Source organism: Pseudopipra pipra, chromosome 6, assembly GCF_036250125.1.
Source record: "Pseudopipra pipra isolate bDixPip1 chromosome 6, bDixPip1.hap1, whole genome shotgun sequence".
Classification (NCBI taxonomy): domain Eukaryota; kingdom Metazoa; phylum Chordata; class Aves; order Passeriformes; family Pipridae; genus Pseudopipra; species Pseudopipra pipra.
In genome coordinates this window covers 59,431,401-59,447,879 of record NC_087554.1, presented here as the reverse complement: position 1 = coordinate 59,447,879, position 16,479 = coordinate 59,431,401, and the positions used below count along the sequence as shown (strand labels likewise).

The following is a 16,479-nucleotide window of genomic DNA, read 5'->3' as shown; positions in this document are numbered from 1 at the left end:
TGCCCCCAGCCTGTCAGTGTTTAAGAGGCATTTGAACAATGCTCTTAAAATATATTAATTTTTGGTCCGTCCTGAAGTAGTCAGGCAGTTGGACTAGATGATTGCTGTGGGTCCCTTACAACTGAATAGTCTGTTCTTTTCTAAAATTATAGTAAATTTTGGGACAATTCAGATTTGAATGTCAGCAGTTCCTGGCTCCCTGCTTTCCAGAACTGTAAAATATTATCTAACTTTGGAAAATGAGCACTTTAAAGAAAGCTGAGTGTGGCACATATGAAACGACTAACAGTCATTGAAAAAATAGCCTGTTTTTTTTTATATAATACAGGAAGCAAAAGTGCTGCAAATGGTGATACAGAAATGTAGCCTGAGAATACCAAAGGTATAACACTGTTCACCAAGCAAGGCGCTGCTTTGGCTCAGCAGGTGGGGTGCTGGTCATTTGGTTACATGTAGTCATGTTTTCAGGATTTATTGCCCAAAAAGCTGTGAGTTATAACAACTCATTAGCCTTAAGCTTCCAGTCTGTTTACAGTTTGTGAATTAATAGGTTAGTGACATGTCTCAATATAGGAGAGGAATGAGAAGAAGATAGGAAAAGGCAGTTATTTCTACATGAAAAATGTACTTTTGAGCTAAAAGGTACCTTCTGTACCTGTCTCAGATGCTATCCTTGTTCTAGACCATGATCTCCCAACTTCTAAACTGGAGATGCAATTATGGCTTTTGAAAGCATTTTATCATAGAACCACAGAATGGTCTGGATTGGAAGGAACCCTAAAGATCATCCAGTTCCAACCCCCTGCCATGGGAAGCAAGACTTTCCACTAGACCAGATTGCTCCATGCCCTGTCCAACCTGGTCTTGAACACTTCCAGAGATGGTGTATCCACAGCTTCTCTGGACAACCCATGCTAATGCCTCACCGCCCTCACAGTCATTACTTTCTTCAAAATATTCAATCTAAACCTACTGTCTTTCAGTTTAAATCCATTCCCCCTTGTCCTATCACTCCACGCCCTTGTAAAAAGTTCCTCTCCAGCTCTCTTGTAGCCCCTTTAGGCACTGAAAGGGGCTCTAATGTCTTCCCAGAGCCTCCTCCTCTCCAAGCTGAACTATCCCAGCTCTCTCAACCTGTCTCCATAGCAGAGGTGCTCCAGCCCTTGCATCATCTCTGTGGCCTCCTCTGGACTTGCTTCAGCAGTTCCATGTTCTCCTTATGCTGGGGGCCTGAGTTGAACAGCATGGCAAAACCAGGAGTTTGTGTGATGATGTTAATGTTTTGTTGCCCTGTTGTGTTTTTTTTGTTTTTTTTTTTTTTTTACTTCCTACCCCCTGCACAGGGACTCTCCAGAGGGATCGGATTTTTAAGAACCTCACTCGGAAGCGCCAGCGGGCGATGCGAAGGCGAGTGCACCAGGTGAACGGGCACAAGTTCATGGCCACCTACCTGCGACAGCCAACGTACTGCTCACACTGCAGGGAGTTCATCTGGTAAGGACGGCTCAAACAGGGTGTTTTGGAGCCTCCCATCCCTGGGGACCAACATGCAACCCCCAGTCCTGAACCGGTCACCCGGCACTTTACCAAGGGCCACCAATGTGACACCCCTTGACCATCGGGTTTAGGAGGGCACGTTTGTGCTGCAAACTGGAGTCTACTGGAGAGAGGCCATGGAGGATGTGAATCTTGGATGCTGGCAACAGAATGGGGTGTTGTGGGGATGAGGCAGTGTTCCTGTCTTGTAACCACAGATGTTGTTTCAAGGAGGAAAAAAAGTAACTGAGGCAACCTGAAGAAAGACCTCAGATATTAACTGGAGTGGAACATTGAGATTGCACTGAGGAAAAAAACCAGTTGCTTGACATTTTAGAGAAAACTCCTGAGAACAGAAAAGCCATCAGAGGTGTGAGGTGTGGGGTGATGCACGTGGGGGAGTAGGCAGAGCAGGGAGAAAAAGGTAGATATGTCTCAAAAGAACATGGAGTGGGAGAGATAATAACAGGGTGTGGGCTGCTGGGATCTGTCTAATATGAGCGGTGTGTGTTGTAATGAAGTGAGGTATTTGAGAAATTAGAGTGAGGGGGAATAAGGGGAATACAGGCATGTTGGCAGCCTGCCCTGTAAGCCATGGCCTGTGCAGTGCTTTCCTGTGCTCTCACACCCCTGTGCTGGATTGCACCATTACTGCTGGGCAGTTTTGCCTTGGGATCTGATCGTTTGGGATCCTCTTGCATTTTGGCTCTCTCTTCTGTAAACAGCCTGCAAGATGACTGTCTTTCTGATGCTAAATTATGTTCACGTTTTGTTTTGAACAGGGGCGTGTTTGGGAAGCAGGGATATCAGTGCCAAGGTAAGATGCTCCACTCCTGCAGTGTGTGTGTGTGTAGGATGTGCTGTTTCGGGAGCGCTTTCCCATGCTGCTGGGACATCCTGCAGTTACAAGCTTCTCTGAAGTCACCACTCCTCTTCCTCCCCAGCCAGCCAAAACTGTGCATTTGAGCGTCTGTCAGGCTCGCATGCATGCAGGAGTGACCACTGACATTCCTGCAAACACGTGGGGATCTGGTTGCTGTGTTTCATCCTGTGCAGATCCACTGAGTTGCTGACTACATGCAGCACCCAACTAGGCTTGAGGCACCCAGGGTCCCTTCAGGACAGTGTTCAGGGGGTATTGTGACACAAAGTGCCCTACTGGAATGACCACCCTCTTCCTTTCTCTCCCTATGAAGTTCAAATGAAGTAAAATTAGGGATTTTGTGACTTCAAAGGGCAGTTTGTGGGCTGACACAGCACTTTTGTCTGAATGCATGGTTTGTCTGAATGGCTGTGTAGATGTATGTGGTGCTTGTTTGCATTTAATTATTGTTTTGCCTCTCCCTTTTTTGCCTTTTCCTCTCCCTTTTTCCCAGAATTACCTGCTTCACAGGTGTGTGGTCATTGATTATAGCCTTCTAATGCAGCCTGTTTCTTGTGCAATATAACAGGGCATTGGTGTCCTCATATGAAAGGAAGCTGCATGTAAACAAAATGGATATACTGCATAAAATGTCTGGGTGGAAGTGAATGTTATTGGTAGCCCTTCATGAATGAAAGCTTAAAGCAACAAACAGAATAGTGTGAGACCCTGAAAAATATCTGCCATTTGCAGCTGCCACTACAAAAATCTCCTTATGCAGACAGTGGCTGCTGGTCTTAGTGATGTCTACAGCACACGCTGGGTTATGGAATGAAGGAATCCAAGTTGATTCCAGCCAAGCCATCTTCAGGCTTGGAGAGAGCCCAACTCAGATTTAGGGCTGATTAGCCCTCTTGATGGGGACTAACTAACTGGCCTAGACACTGCCCCATTCTGCTGCAGTTATCCAGCTTCCCAGACCCAAGCGTTGCACTGAGCCTCAGGGACAAACTAACCTGGGCAGGATGCACTTGGATACCCAGCCTAAGAGGCACTATGCCACTGAGAGGCAGGGATGACTCTGGGTATCTCAGACCTGTGTTCTCTAAGATGGGTTTTGTGTGTTATGTGAAACGTTCTTCACTGGATAATTATTTCAACAGCATTCTTTTAGTTCATTTGAGAAATTACACTGTTGTTTCTGTGTGCATCACCCATATTTTTTATAGGCTGTATGAATGACCCAGTGCAGGATTTCTGTTGCAGTGGGTTAAAGATACATCTCCAGATCTGTTAGGAGATTTTGTTAATTCCAAGACACCGATTTTTCAGTTATTTTTCACGTCTTTACTGTGTGCTGTTGATACAGCTAAACCTTAAAGAACCCAGCCTGTGGGTTGATGTGTTCTGAGTCTTTCAAGAGCTCTTTTCAGCATGCCTCTTTTATTTCCTAGTATGCACCTGTGTTGTACACAAGCGCTGCCACCACCTAATTGTTACAGCTTGCACGTGCCAAAACAATACTAACAAGACCGATCTTAAGGTAATTTTGGGTCATCGTGCTTTGTCTGGGGTTGTCAGGGTTGCTGGGGTTGCCCTGTAACAGACTTTACTCTGTGTTATCATGTTACCCTATGTTATTCATGGATTTAAAAGTGGGAAAGAATGTTAGTGACATGTAAAGGCCAAGCAATGTCATCCAGTTGTTCCTTTGTCGATGCCAATAACTGTTTGGACTTAGCATATGGTTTAGGAAGTTAGAGTGTCTTCACTGGAAGACATCAAAGAATAGCAAATCCACTGTTTTCCGTGGTAATTTTCTTGCCTGATTAACTGTGGTGCAATCAAAATTTGGTGCCTGTTTCTTGATGTGGGTTTCTCTGGCCAACCACCGTTCTTTGTTATGCCTATTTTTTCTTTTCTGGTAACCTAAAGTGCCCATTTAGTCATTGCTCCACACCTTTGGCCTGTATGTTGTAACAAAGAACCCTTGCATAACTTGTGTTTCTGAAGGTTTTCTTTCTTGCTAGTTCTGGCTGTATTTGATGGGAGTAACATCTCCACCTAAAACTGCTCTGTGCATTGCGTGTCTCATTTCTGTAACTGGAAATTGTTTAATAACTGTTTGAGGAAAAATCAAGTAAAATCTATTTATTCATGAGGCAGCCCTGTGTTTTGTGCAGGCAATTGCCTTTGTTTGTTATTTCTTGCCTGCAAACTGCTGAGCTGAACTTCTTAAGACAACCCCATGACAAGCCAGATCAAAATAAGTTAAAATGCCTAAGGGTACAGTGCAATTTAAATAGTGGGTGTCCTTGCCCCTCTCTCAGGATTATGAAGGGTTTATAACACATTTAAGCTACTTTAAAAGAAGCCAAAGGTGAGGAGGCACTGTTCACTTTAAACTTGTTGTTCCAGTCACACCCCTGACTTTTCTTTATGGAGCTGTGTGTTCCTCCTCAGCCTTCCAGGATCTGAATGTTGAAAAACAAAGTCAGAAGTGATGAATTTGCTAAATGGGGGCTGGTTTCTTCAGGCGATGGAACATTTTTAAAGGTGTCTTTGAGATCTGAATGATTTACAGTCGGAAAAGAACAAGGTTAAAAAGGGGGTGAGAGCAAGTGATAAAATGAAATGTGTGGCTGAAAGGAAAGCCTGTTAATAACAAGGACGGTGAGAAGAGGATTGAGAATTTTAGGAGGAGGTGCAAAAGCTATTCTATATTAAATTTAATAAAATCAACAGTTTGACCTAAAGTTACATTTTTGCACATAGTGTGCAAGTCAATAATTTGAAAACTGTGTGGTTACAAACTACTGTTGCTCACACGGCAGTGGGATTGGCTTGTGATGAGGTAATCCACACTTCTAATTCTAACTTGGCTTTAAGAATTTAGGGTCTAGATAGCCCTAATTTTAAAATCTGCTTTACCAGGTAGTCCAGCCCAGGAGAGCAGGGCTGGCTCACAGCAGATGACGCTGGTCATTCAGTGTTCACTTGCAGTAAACCTCAGTGAGATGATGGGTCAGGACATTTTCTGACTTGGAATTATTTCCCTAGTTTTGCACTGAAATGTCTGTATGTACATGAACATCATCTTATATATATGTATTTGAATTTTAAACCTGTGCTTCTCTTCTGGTGCCTCAGGTGACCGAACAGAGGTTTGGAATCAACATTCCTCATAAGTTCAGCGTCCACAACTACAAAGTCCCGACGTTCTGTGACCACTGCGGGTCCTTGCTCTGGGGAATCATGCGACAGGGTCTACAGTGTAAAAGTGAGCAGCTTCTCACTGTTCCCTTTTCACAAAATACATTTATTTTTAGACTTCCGATGCACCGTGTGGGCTTGATTTGTGCAACCTTGAAGAGAAAGCTGAGCAATGAATATTCATCTTTGTAAGAGTTAAAAAAACCTCCGATCTACTTTTTAATCTCGGGCTGCCAGAAGGACTCTACTTTGCACTCTCAGCACAGCTTTGTTTAACTTGCATTATTAAAAATATTCTGCTTCCTGCATTCATATTTTCACTTTACCTGAAGGTTTTTCCTCAGCTAATGAGATAAGGCAATGAAAAGGCATCCGAGGGGAAAAAGAGGGCATTGCTTTAGGCTGACTACCCTGTCTGTTAATTGATGACAAAGCATGTCCTGGTGTTATGTTTTTGTTTCAGTGATACAGACTGTAAAATCCTAACAGTCTCCATTTGCCTTAATCTCCCACTAGAGGGTGCATGTGTGCCCAGGAGTTAGAGCAAGAATGATTTTTGCTTCCCACTGAGCACTGCCTTTCAAATTAGATACCTGAAAATGCAGGGAATGTTTGTTGCAAATTCTGTGACATCATAAATACTAACTGTACCTACAGGCATAGCCACAATGGTAGTTATGTACCTCAGAAATACAAGCTTACGAATTGCTTCAGGCAATGTGGCATCCTACTTGGAGAGTTTGGGGTCTATTCCTGATTTTCAGGATTTTATTCTCTTACGAGAGTCCTAATTTTGCTTCTACTTAGATCAATGACAAGAATCCCTCTAGTTTAAAGATATGCTAATCTGGATCTACCCTGTATTTCCCGAAGCAGAACTGCAAAATTATTTCTCAGCAGTAAATCCCTCCAAGTTGTTTAAATTGTTCCTTTGCTTTTGCTTTCCATCCCTCCCATCACCTGTGTCAGTCTGTAAAATGAACGTCCACATCCGATGCCAAGCAAACGTTGCTCCAAACTGTGGAGTGAACTCAGCAGAGCTTGCTAAAACCTTGGCATGCATGGGTCTGCAACCAGGAAGCATTTCCCCAAATTCGGTGAGTCTTTTTCTTTTAGCTTTTTCCTCCTCTATTTAAAACATTTACAGCAGAGTCTGTATACGGGTGCAGAGACTTCAGTTAGGACAGATGGTGTTGGGTGGTGGAATGCAGGAGTAGGTTGTTGCTGTCTGTGGCTTGTGGCAAAGGCTTCACCTGGGAAATGGATGCTTGATATCCAGGTTTACCCTGGTGCAGCCTTTAATCTATAGGTGTTGCTTTGCTATATGTTTATGTTTCACAGTGCTGTGACTCCATTCACTCTTCTATCTGTTTGTTGTGAATGAGAGAAGAATAAGGCCCCTAAATAATTAGTGGTCAATATAATTCATGCCATACATTTTTTCACTTTCACTGCAAGCAAAAATGCTCTGTCTGCGTGTGTGGCTTGTGGCAGAGCAAAACAAGAGCTCAGCAAGAGACCTAGTTCTCTTCCCAGCTTCATCACTGTTTTTCGGAGTGTTCTTTGGGAAGCCGTTTCACTCTTCACTGCAGTAACTCTGGCTAAAAATCTGTGGTCCCTGTCAATACAATATCTTTTGAGAAACCTGGTCTAATGGAAGGTATCCCTGTCCATGGCAGAAAGCTTGGAATTAGATGATCTTTAAGGTCTTTTCCAAGCCAAACCATTCTATGATTCTGTGATCTCTGGTCTTAGGTGTCTTGAGACATGGTCCTTGTGTGATTGTTGCCAGGGTTGGGATGTAGCCATACAGATTTTATCTGTACAATTCCTGCTTGTCAGCACTTAAGGCATCCTAAAAATCCAGCTAGTGTATATCTGAATCTGTTCATGGAGTTTAAGACACTGTAAGAACTTAAGTGAAAGTGCTGGTAATGGAAATCAGAGCTGTCATTTGATAACAGGTCGGTTTTCATCATGTTTCCTTTGTGAGCAGTTTTGAAAAGTGAGTTTGCTTGAGACCACTGTAACCCATAATAAAACATTGGTCTATTTATATTTATTTGACTGAAAAAGAAAACATTAAAACCCAAAACATAATTCCCAGTTGTGGTAAATCTTGTAATACAGTTAGTCAGCTGCATTGATCAACCACATCATGCTGTATCAGCCTAGCATGCTCATTAGGCCGTGCTGCCCCTTTGCATTTCAGTTAGTTCATAGCAGACTGTCTTATCTTCACTCTTCCTCCTGTAGCAGTTCAGGGGGACAGTTATCCTGGGAGTTACCGGGAAGCAAAAGTCCCACACTCCCTTCTCAGTTCTGCAAAAATCAGCACTTGTTAACGTTTGTTGTTTGCATCATCTGCACATCAAAGGGAGATGAAACCAGAAAAAAAATTAAAAAATCTGTGTTTGGTGTTTAACGATCTCTTCTTGTTATTTCTGAGCTGAAAGCTCCAGGAAAGTGTGTGCTGTAAGCACAGCCCTGAATGGCTTTATGCTGAATGAGAGTAGATTTAGATTAGATCTTTGGAAGAAATTCTTGACTGTGAGAGTGGTGAGGCACAGGTTGCCCAGAGAAGCTGTGGATGCCCCATCCCTGGAAGTGTTCAAGGCCAGGCTGGATGGAGCTTTGAGCAACCTGGTCTAGTGGAAGGTGTCCCTGCCCATGGCAGTTGGAAGAAGATGATCTTTAAGGTTCCTTCTGGCTCAAACCATTCTATTGTTCTATGAATGCTCTTGGTCCTTTCCCTATGGTGACAAGTCTCCTGTGGAGGAGGAACTTTGCTGTACACCGAAGTAGTCACAAGATGGAGCTCACGAAGTCCGTGTGAGTTTGTTCAGACTAATAAACTGAATAAGAGTGCTCATTTGTATGCATACACATACCTGGAGAGCCGTGAACTGAGGGCACTGGAGGCTGACTTGATCTTTGTGTAGTTCAGAATTACAGAGCTCTAGAAATGTGTGCTAACACTGGTACGATTCACTGGTACAATTCCTGAATATGCAGCACCTCACTGCTGGTGTGGGAATGAACAGCTTTCCATTGAATTTACAGCTGTGGGGGAAGCCAGCAGCCCAGATGTGGGAAAGAAACATGTCTTGAACTTTGGGTCCTGCTAAACTGGGCTTTGAGTAAGAGTCTTTAAATTGGGTAGAAACCTTAGAAATTCAGGTGAAATCTGCTCTGGTTCTAGGTCTCACCAGCACTTCACCTACTGCAGAAGTTATGGAGTTCTCCTTGCTCTGCTGTTAGATAGGGAGTGAGGATGGAGAGAGTCAGATTTGCCTCTTGGATCTGCTGGGCAATGGGTTTACAACTCGAAATGCCCAAGTTAGGAGCTGGTGTTGATATCTCTGCACATCCCTGAGCAGTGCTGAGTTTGGCCTGTCACACATGGCAGCTCTGTGGGATGGTGGTACCAACACAGCTTTCTGTTCCAGTGGCCATACAGTGCCCCTGAACAGGTCTCAAATGCCCATGTTGGTGGGTTGACCATCTGTGAGCACCTCTGAGTCAGAAGTACCATTTCTATGCAGACTGATACTTCTGTGATTCTGTGATTCTTTGCTTTCTTCCACAGAAACTGGTTTCGAGATCTACATTGAGACATCAGGGAAAAGGCAGCCTGAAGGATGGCAACAACGTTAGTGAGAGTTCAGAGAGCAAACTTGGGATCAAAGACTTGACCTTCCTTCGTGTATTGGGAAAGGGAAGCTTTGGAAAGGTGAGAGTTATTCATGGCTCTTTTGTGGGAAACCACATTCCTTATTTAAGAAGCTCCAAGGTAGGTGAAGTTATTTCATAACATGGCACACAGGCTGTCCAGTGGTACTCCAGTGTAAGTACTAAGTGGTACCTCCTTTGTCCAACAAAGCTCATCACAGAGAGCAGGGAGAAAAGGGAAGAGAAAGAAAGTTGACAGCAAAGTTAAGAAGTGAATATCACAGAAAAGAAAGAAGTTAGCACCTGAAGGAAAAGCTGCATGCCAGGGCCCATACCAAGAATTGCAAGTGTGTGTGTGTTAGCACTCGTTTGGGCAGCATTTCTCGGAGCATGTAAAGACTTCTCCTTTAAAGGAAACAAGACAGTGGTTTCAAGTGTGGTGAGATGGGGGTTTTGTTTCTCTGCTTTGCCACAAAGCTGATTTGAAATGGTGCGTTTGGGTTTGATGACTGAGGAGGGAATTGGGATGAATGGCACTGCCCAGCAAGTTTTTCCTGGCACAGTGGGTGACCTTCGACCAGCTGTCCCTGTGCCAGACATTGGAGCAATGTGTGTGGGTATTTCTGTCCAGAGAAGCCTGCTGCAGGCAGTAACATGTGTCATTGATTGTACACTGATGCCCAGACTAACAGGCTGACTCACTTTCATCCACAAGCCTGGTCATGAGATGACTGACCTTTCCAGTGTGAGAAGGTGCGAGAGGCTCTGTGTTGCTCAGAGACCGAGGGCTCCACCCTTGTCACTCACCCTCCCCTTTGGTTTAGGTGATGCTTGCCAAGATGAAAGAGAGTGGGCAGCTCTATGCAGTGAAGGTGTTGAAGAAGGACGTCATTCTCCAGGACGATGATGTTGAATGCACCATGACTGAGAAACGCATCCTTTCCTTAGCAAGGAACCACCCATTCCTCACCAAGCTCTACTGTTGCTTCCAGACTGCTGTAAGTATAGCCCAGGGAGTGGACAACCTTTCTCCTGACACTGGCTGGCATGAGGCACTCTGCTGTATATTTGGCCCCTGGCCCATTATAAATGTCTGCCTTAGACCCAGGAGAAACCTCTCTGCTCAAGGGTGAACAGAGCACTCTGCTGTATTCCACCTCTAACATCGGCTGGGCATTTGGCAAACAAAATCCTGGCTTGTTCTGAGCTCCCCAACGAATTGGTAAGACACAAAGGTCTTCCCTAGAAACATCTCCATGCCACTGAATGTTTCCAAATGCTTATGTGCAAATGTCTACAGACCTGCAGTGTCCTCTGGTTGCTGTGAGATCTCAAGCTCTGCTCTGTTGCTACCTGAATTTTAACAGGCCTGTGTTTGAATTTTTGGCAAAGTCAAAGATTTGTGCTTGGAAGCAGTGGTAGCCTCCTGTCTCTGCCAGCCTTTGTATACTGGTCAGAACTGAACAAAAGATCCTTCTGGGGTTACTGGAAAGAGTCTGACTGACATGGGTGGACACCGAGTCAGGTCCATGTACAGCTGGTATTTCTTTTTGTGTAGAGAAGAGAAGTAGCAGCACTGCTGTCACTTGTGCCTTGTGTACCTCAGTGGAGGACTGCACATGCACTGCCTGCCTGCTGGTGTGGGTGGTGGAGGGAGGAGTGGCTGAGGTGGAGGCAGTGGCCATAACCCTGTGCCAGCAAGGTGAGTTTGGCAGTCCCTCAGCTAAGCTGTTATTAGGACTGAAGCATTTTCTGCAGTGTAGCTCTTCCAAACTGCCTGGACTCCTTTCCAGTTGCATTTTGTCCTTTGCTAAATGGCAGTAGAGCTTGTTTTCCTCTGAGAACAGGCAGGAGAAACTTGCCCTTTTAATTGTGGCTTCGCTCCTCCTACGTAAACCCAAAATACTTAAAAAAAAAAAAAAAGGCAGACAAATGCATCCTGCCACCCACCTATTTCTCTTTTCAGCGAGGTGATGCAACAGCCAGCTATGGAGTTGAAGAAATATGCTTATTGAGGGTGGAGCCCTTGGGTAGACTCATGTAATAGAAATGAGATGGTTGTGTTGATTTTTTTTTTTTAATACACAGCTCACATGGTTCACAGAGCACCTGGGCTGTATAGCAGAAGCAAAGCTTGTCACTAGTAACCAAGAAAACTCCTATTTTATTTAATAATATTTCAACTTTTAATGCTTTTCCTGAAATACTGGAAATGTCCAATATTGACGTGTTCTGTTTGAGGTCAAATGTGGGATACCAGTGGGTTTTGCCACTCGTTGCTGTGCCCTTTGCTATGGCTTTGCTCCCTCAGTTACAGCGTAGATGTGAAAATAACACATGTTCTCCTGGGCTGTGCGGAGTGTTTCCCATGAACTTAAGCAGGATTTAAGGTCGCTGTGTGAGTGCCGTCTATCATGTTCAAAAAATGAATGCAATCTGCTGTGGGTGCAGACAAGGTCTTCTGGGCTGATGAAGTAATTGCGGAGTCTTTTGCAAAGAGGAAGAAAAGGGAAGAACTCAGCCTGTTTAGACTAGCAAACTGAAAGCAAAAAGAGGATCTGATTGATGTCTGCAGATGTCGAACACTGAGGAGGGAAACAAAGCTGTCAAGATTCTGGCTAAGATTAAATGAGTCTAGACTGGCCATGGGTACAGTTAGACAGAAAATGAAAAGGAGGTTGCTAAACAGTAGAGTAGCCTGGAACAGGAATTTCTGGACCAGCTGGTCATCAGAGGAGCGGAGGGAAGAACCTCTCAGCCCTTGGTGCCCTGAACACAGAGCTGGTCAGTCTCTGAAATGGTGCCAAGGGAGTGGTGCTTGTCTAGCAGGACCCTGCTATTTCCAGTCTTTCCTAGGTTCCTCTTTTACTTGAATCCCACTTTGCTTCATTGTCTGGATTGTCTGTAACAGAAAACCACTTCCGCCCGATAATAAACAAAACCAAAAAGGAAGGGTTTGCGAAAAAAAAAAAAAAAAGGCAGATTTCAAGCTAATGTGGTTCATGATGTCTTTTGCCCATGGTCTGCACTCAGTGACACCCACTGCAATCCAGAATAACCAGATTTAAATTGCTTATTAAAGCATAATTAAATCCTTTTGCTATAGTAAAGAAATGATTGCAACAGCAGGGTATCCACTGGACAGAATCCTTCCAGAAGGACTTAACCAGGCTGATATGAACTTAGGGTTTCTGTTCATCCTTTGTATGGCATTGGGATATCCCCTCCATTTACAAGAACTTGACAGAAAAGATGTATATACATACATCTGTAACATTATATCTATATAAAGAGTAACCACTTCTTCAAAATGTCAACCTGCAACCATATATAAAAATGTTGGAACTGGGGGCAGAGTTACACAAAACAATACCTAATTTCACTTGCAGTTACATGGAAACCACGTCACATGTGTCACACTTACAGCCCAGACTGTGAAAATGTGGTATTAACGGTTCATGTTATAAAAAACAAAGCATGACTCCAGTCTGCCATGGAGATCCTGGATACATAATGACCTACTGGGCCTGCTGTTAGGAATTTTTTAAGAACTGGCCACTTTGAGGCTTCTTACTATTTGTCAAAGCACAGTCAGAGCCTGATCCCATAAGATGCATCAGGACAGGCTGGGACTAACTGGCAGGGTTGTAGCCCAGCTGGAAGGTACCCAGGGCTTAAGGTGTATGCCAAGCTCAATGTGAGCCAGCAGTGCAGTCCCACAGCACGTGAGTTAAATTATGTACTGGGCTGCTTTGGGAGCTCAGGAGACTCATTATCCCTGCTGCTTGGCACTGGTGAGGCTGTACCTAGAACAGGGATGTCCAGCTATGGCCTCCCTCTTCCCAGTTCAAGAGGAAATTGTGGAAACTAGAAAGGAAGGTACTTGTAAGTGCATGAGATGCTGCTACAGTTTGAGGACAGAGCGCTCAGAGGCTTGGCTGGATCTAGAGCCCTTTAAATTCTAACTCTTGTATAACATTCCACCCAAACCAGCAAACTCTTCCCCTGAATTAAGCAGCCTGGGGGTGACTTTAACAGCCCAGGGTATGTCCGTGCTGCATGGAGTGGTGTTGTGTGGTGCCAGTAATGCAGCATTATTGCAGTGTGTTCGAGGCCAGGCTGGATAGAACTCGTAGCAACCTGGTCTAGTGAAAGATGTCCCTGCACATGGCAAGGGGGTGGGAACTAGACAGTCTGTAAGGTCCCTTCCAACCCAAACCATTCTATGATTCTGTAATTAGCTGAACTGGCACAAGTACCCAAAACAGCAATGCATTACCCAAGTTCATGTATATTGCTGCTACTTTTTCTCACCTGTTTTAGAGCTGGCTGAGGTTTTTCTATGCTTACATTTGCCACTGATGGTTTTCAGAAAGGTTTTCTGTTCTCTTGTGCTGCCTCTGTGCTCAGTGTGGTCCTAACTTAGTGTCAGATGCAGCACAAGTGATGCCCTCCAGCAGAGGTGGCCTTATTTGCCCGCGGTGGGCTGAGGCTGCCTGACCTCCAAACAGCCTCCTCGCTCCATCACAGCCAAATCCTGCAGCCACTAGGTGGTAGAAGCTGCAAGGGCTGTCTCTGCCTGCTGTGGGTCACAGTTTTCAGAGACTAAAGAGGAAATACTAGCTGCCCAGCAGGCTGGCAGAGGCTGGATGTAGCACTCCATGTGCCCAGCACTGGGCTGGGCGGGTTTGGACTTGTACTTCCAGATTCCTTTCCTATGAAAGGCAGGGAAGCAGTCCTGCTGCTCCATTGCAGGGGGGAGACTTTAAGTCCTGCTCCAGCTGCATCTGTGGGAGGTCTTCCTTGCTCACCACATCTCTGTTTTTTAAATCTTTTTTTTGATTGAAGGCCTTGCCTTGTGAGCTTTCCACCTTGCCTAAGCCATTTACCTCTGCTTTTTCTGTGGCCTTAAAATAATTCTTCAGTGTCAGAGAGGATTATGCTTCTGCTTCAGTAATCTGTGAGTTGCCAACAGGTGGTGGGACCTGAGGATAATCATGGATCCTGCATTAGGGGCCGTAAGCACCAAAAAGTGTTTGTTTTCGTTTACCTGACACTGGTGTCGTCCAACACCTCAACAATACTGTCCTAGAGGGGGTGAAAGAGGCTATATGTATAAATAGCTAAGTCAGTAATGTAATCCTGAGGAATGTGAATCCTGGAATGTTTTAATTAAAATGAGTTTGCCGTAAGTGGGTCCTGTCTTCTTCAGGGGTTTAGGAACTATCCTTCCTGCACAGGTGGTTTGCTTTTAAATCCTTTTGTCTCCACTCATATGCATGAGAATGAAAAGGGCTGGGGGAGATCAGCTTCCCATGCAAATAGTGTCAAATAGCTTCTGGGTTTTATGTTTATTGCCCTTATCCCTTTTCTCATGACCAAAGGGTCCTTCCAGGGGACTGTCCCCCAGGCGATGCCGTTCCCAGCACTGTTCCCGTCAGCCTGATCGTTATATGGATTTGCTTTGCCTGTAGCTCTGCTGACAGTTGCTGAGGCAGAGCCTGCCCGTGTTGTTCCAAAAATAGTGAGACACAAGAACTTGGCAGAGGGACGTGATTTTCTATAACGAGCGTCCTTCAAGATAATAGCTGGCAGGGGTGCTATTTAAGCCAGGCGGGACTGGCCTGGGACTCCAGGACAGCACAATCATTGAACTGGTCCCATTTTACGAGGACAGCCTGCTGTTTGGCACGCAGCTTTTTGTTCCCTTTACAGGCTGCAGGCTGAAGTCACACTCTCGGCATTGAAGAGGAAGGTTTCTCCACATCTCTGCTGGCTCTTGGGGCACTCAGGCGGTTCTCCCAGGGTCAGTGTGGGTATCATGTCATGGGTTACCCAGCTGAGCCTGTGTTTCACCTCCTAGTGGTGTTAAGCGCTAACCTGGAGCCTTCTATGGGGGGCATAATTTTCAGGTGAGAGCCCAACAGCCAAGGGGGGGACTGAGTGGTGGCATCTGGCTGGTACCCTTGCTACACAGGTGCCACAAGAGGAGTCTAAGTGCCCTTGAATTGCCCAGGGGAGTCCCTCAGCCATGGTCCCTCTGGGAGATCTCCAGCATCAGCCTGATTGTCCACCAGCCACTCCGCTGTCACCAAATGGATAGAGCACAGGGCAGACTGGGGCAGAGCCTGGTGTGGTGGAGGTGAGGAAGGCTGGAGAGACAGCAACAGCCTTCCCAAGGCTCTGGTAGATGAGCAAGTGTCCTGACACAGACTTTGGAGTGTGCTGGTGGGTGTTAAGGAAGCAGTGAGGCCTCTTTGATGTTCCCTTTGGAAGGCGCTGAGAGGGAGCCCTTTGGGAGCAGGGAGGAAGGCTTTGATCAACTCCCAGGCTCTGAACCCCCAGCATTCCCTCTCTGGCATGTTGTAGAGGCACAACTCTGTATTCACCTGACAGCCAAATGCACTTCTTGGATACTTTTCTGCAGGCATTGAGACTTTTATTCTAGAGAGTTGAGGCCTGTGCTTGCCCCAAGCCACTGTGCTGGAAGACCAGCACACACTTCAGTGTTGCTTCAAGTCAAAACCAAGTGAAGATGTTGTTGGGACATCCTGTTTCTAGGCCTGTCATGTTTCAAAAAGCTTGCTACAGTCTGACATGGCTTCTGGTCACAAGCACAGGCACCTCTAAGGGGCTTGCTGTAGTCAGGTGTGAAGAGCTCGAGCTCTGCTTTGCCTGGGGCAGCGGGTTGGTTTTTTGGGGCCTCTTGGACAGGGAGGTACAGGAGAATTTCCTCTCTCTGCCTTCACTCTCAGGTGTGGCTTCTGCAGGTGTGTGTGCTGTGGTACCCTTGTGTTGGTTTCGTGACAACAGGAGGGACTTTTTGCTTTTCTGTACCTCCTGTCCTATCTAGCACTGCATAAAGACAGAGTGGTCCAAAAGTGCATCTTTCTGTGGTTTTACAGTGTTCACATCCACCAAAACCCCGTGATGTGTTTGCTGGCACTCTGGTTCAAGTTGTCAGTAAAGCAGATGTGCGAGGGCTCCAAAGCCTGGTGTGAAAGGCTCTCTCAGGTGTGCAGTGACACCTTGCAGTGGTCACTTCGTTGCAGGAGTGTTCCAGGTCGGGATCTTTTTTGCAGGCAGAGTGGTTTTGCTCGCAGGGGATGAAACAAGATCAGAGTGACATTTCTGACTCTATCTGTGAACTTTGCCTGGTGTCCACATTTGGGCAGCACACTGAGGTGATACAAGCT

The 16,479-nt window shown here is 45.5% G+C and overlaps 1 protein-coding gene across 1 annotated transcript in view; it reads left to right on the top strand.

Moving 5' to 3' along the window:
- The window catches only part of PRKCH (protein kinase C eta), a 119,320-nt gene that overhangs the window by 48,210 nt on the left and 54,631 nt on the right, over positions 1-16,479 (top strand). Inside the window, exons 3-9 of the mRNA XM_064659430.1 lie at positions 1,344-1,494; positions 2,319-2,353; positions 3,853-3,941; positions 5,549-5,678; positions 6,581-6,708; positions 9,201-9,344; positions 10,108-10,281. Coding sequence (XP_064515500.1) covers positions 1,344-1,494; positions 2,319-2,353; positions 3,853-3,941; positions 5,549-5,678; positions 6,581-6,708; positions 9,201-9,344; positions 10,108-10,281 — 851 coding nt within the window. The remainder of the gene's footprint in view (positions 1-1,343; positions 1,495-2,318; positions 2,354-3,852; positions 3,942-5,548; positions 5,679-6,580; positions 6,709-9,200; positions 9,345-10,107; positions 10,282-16,479) is intronic.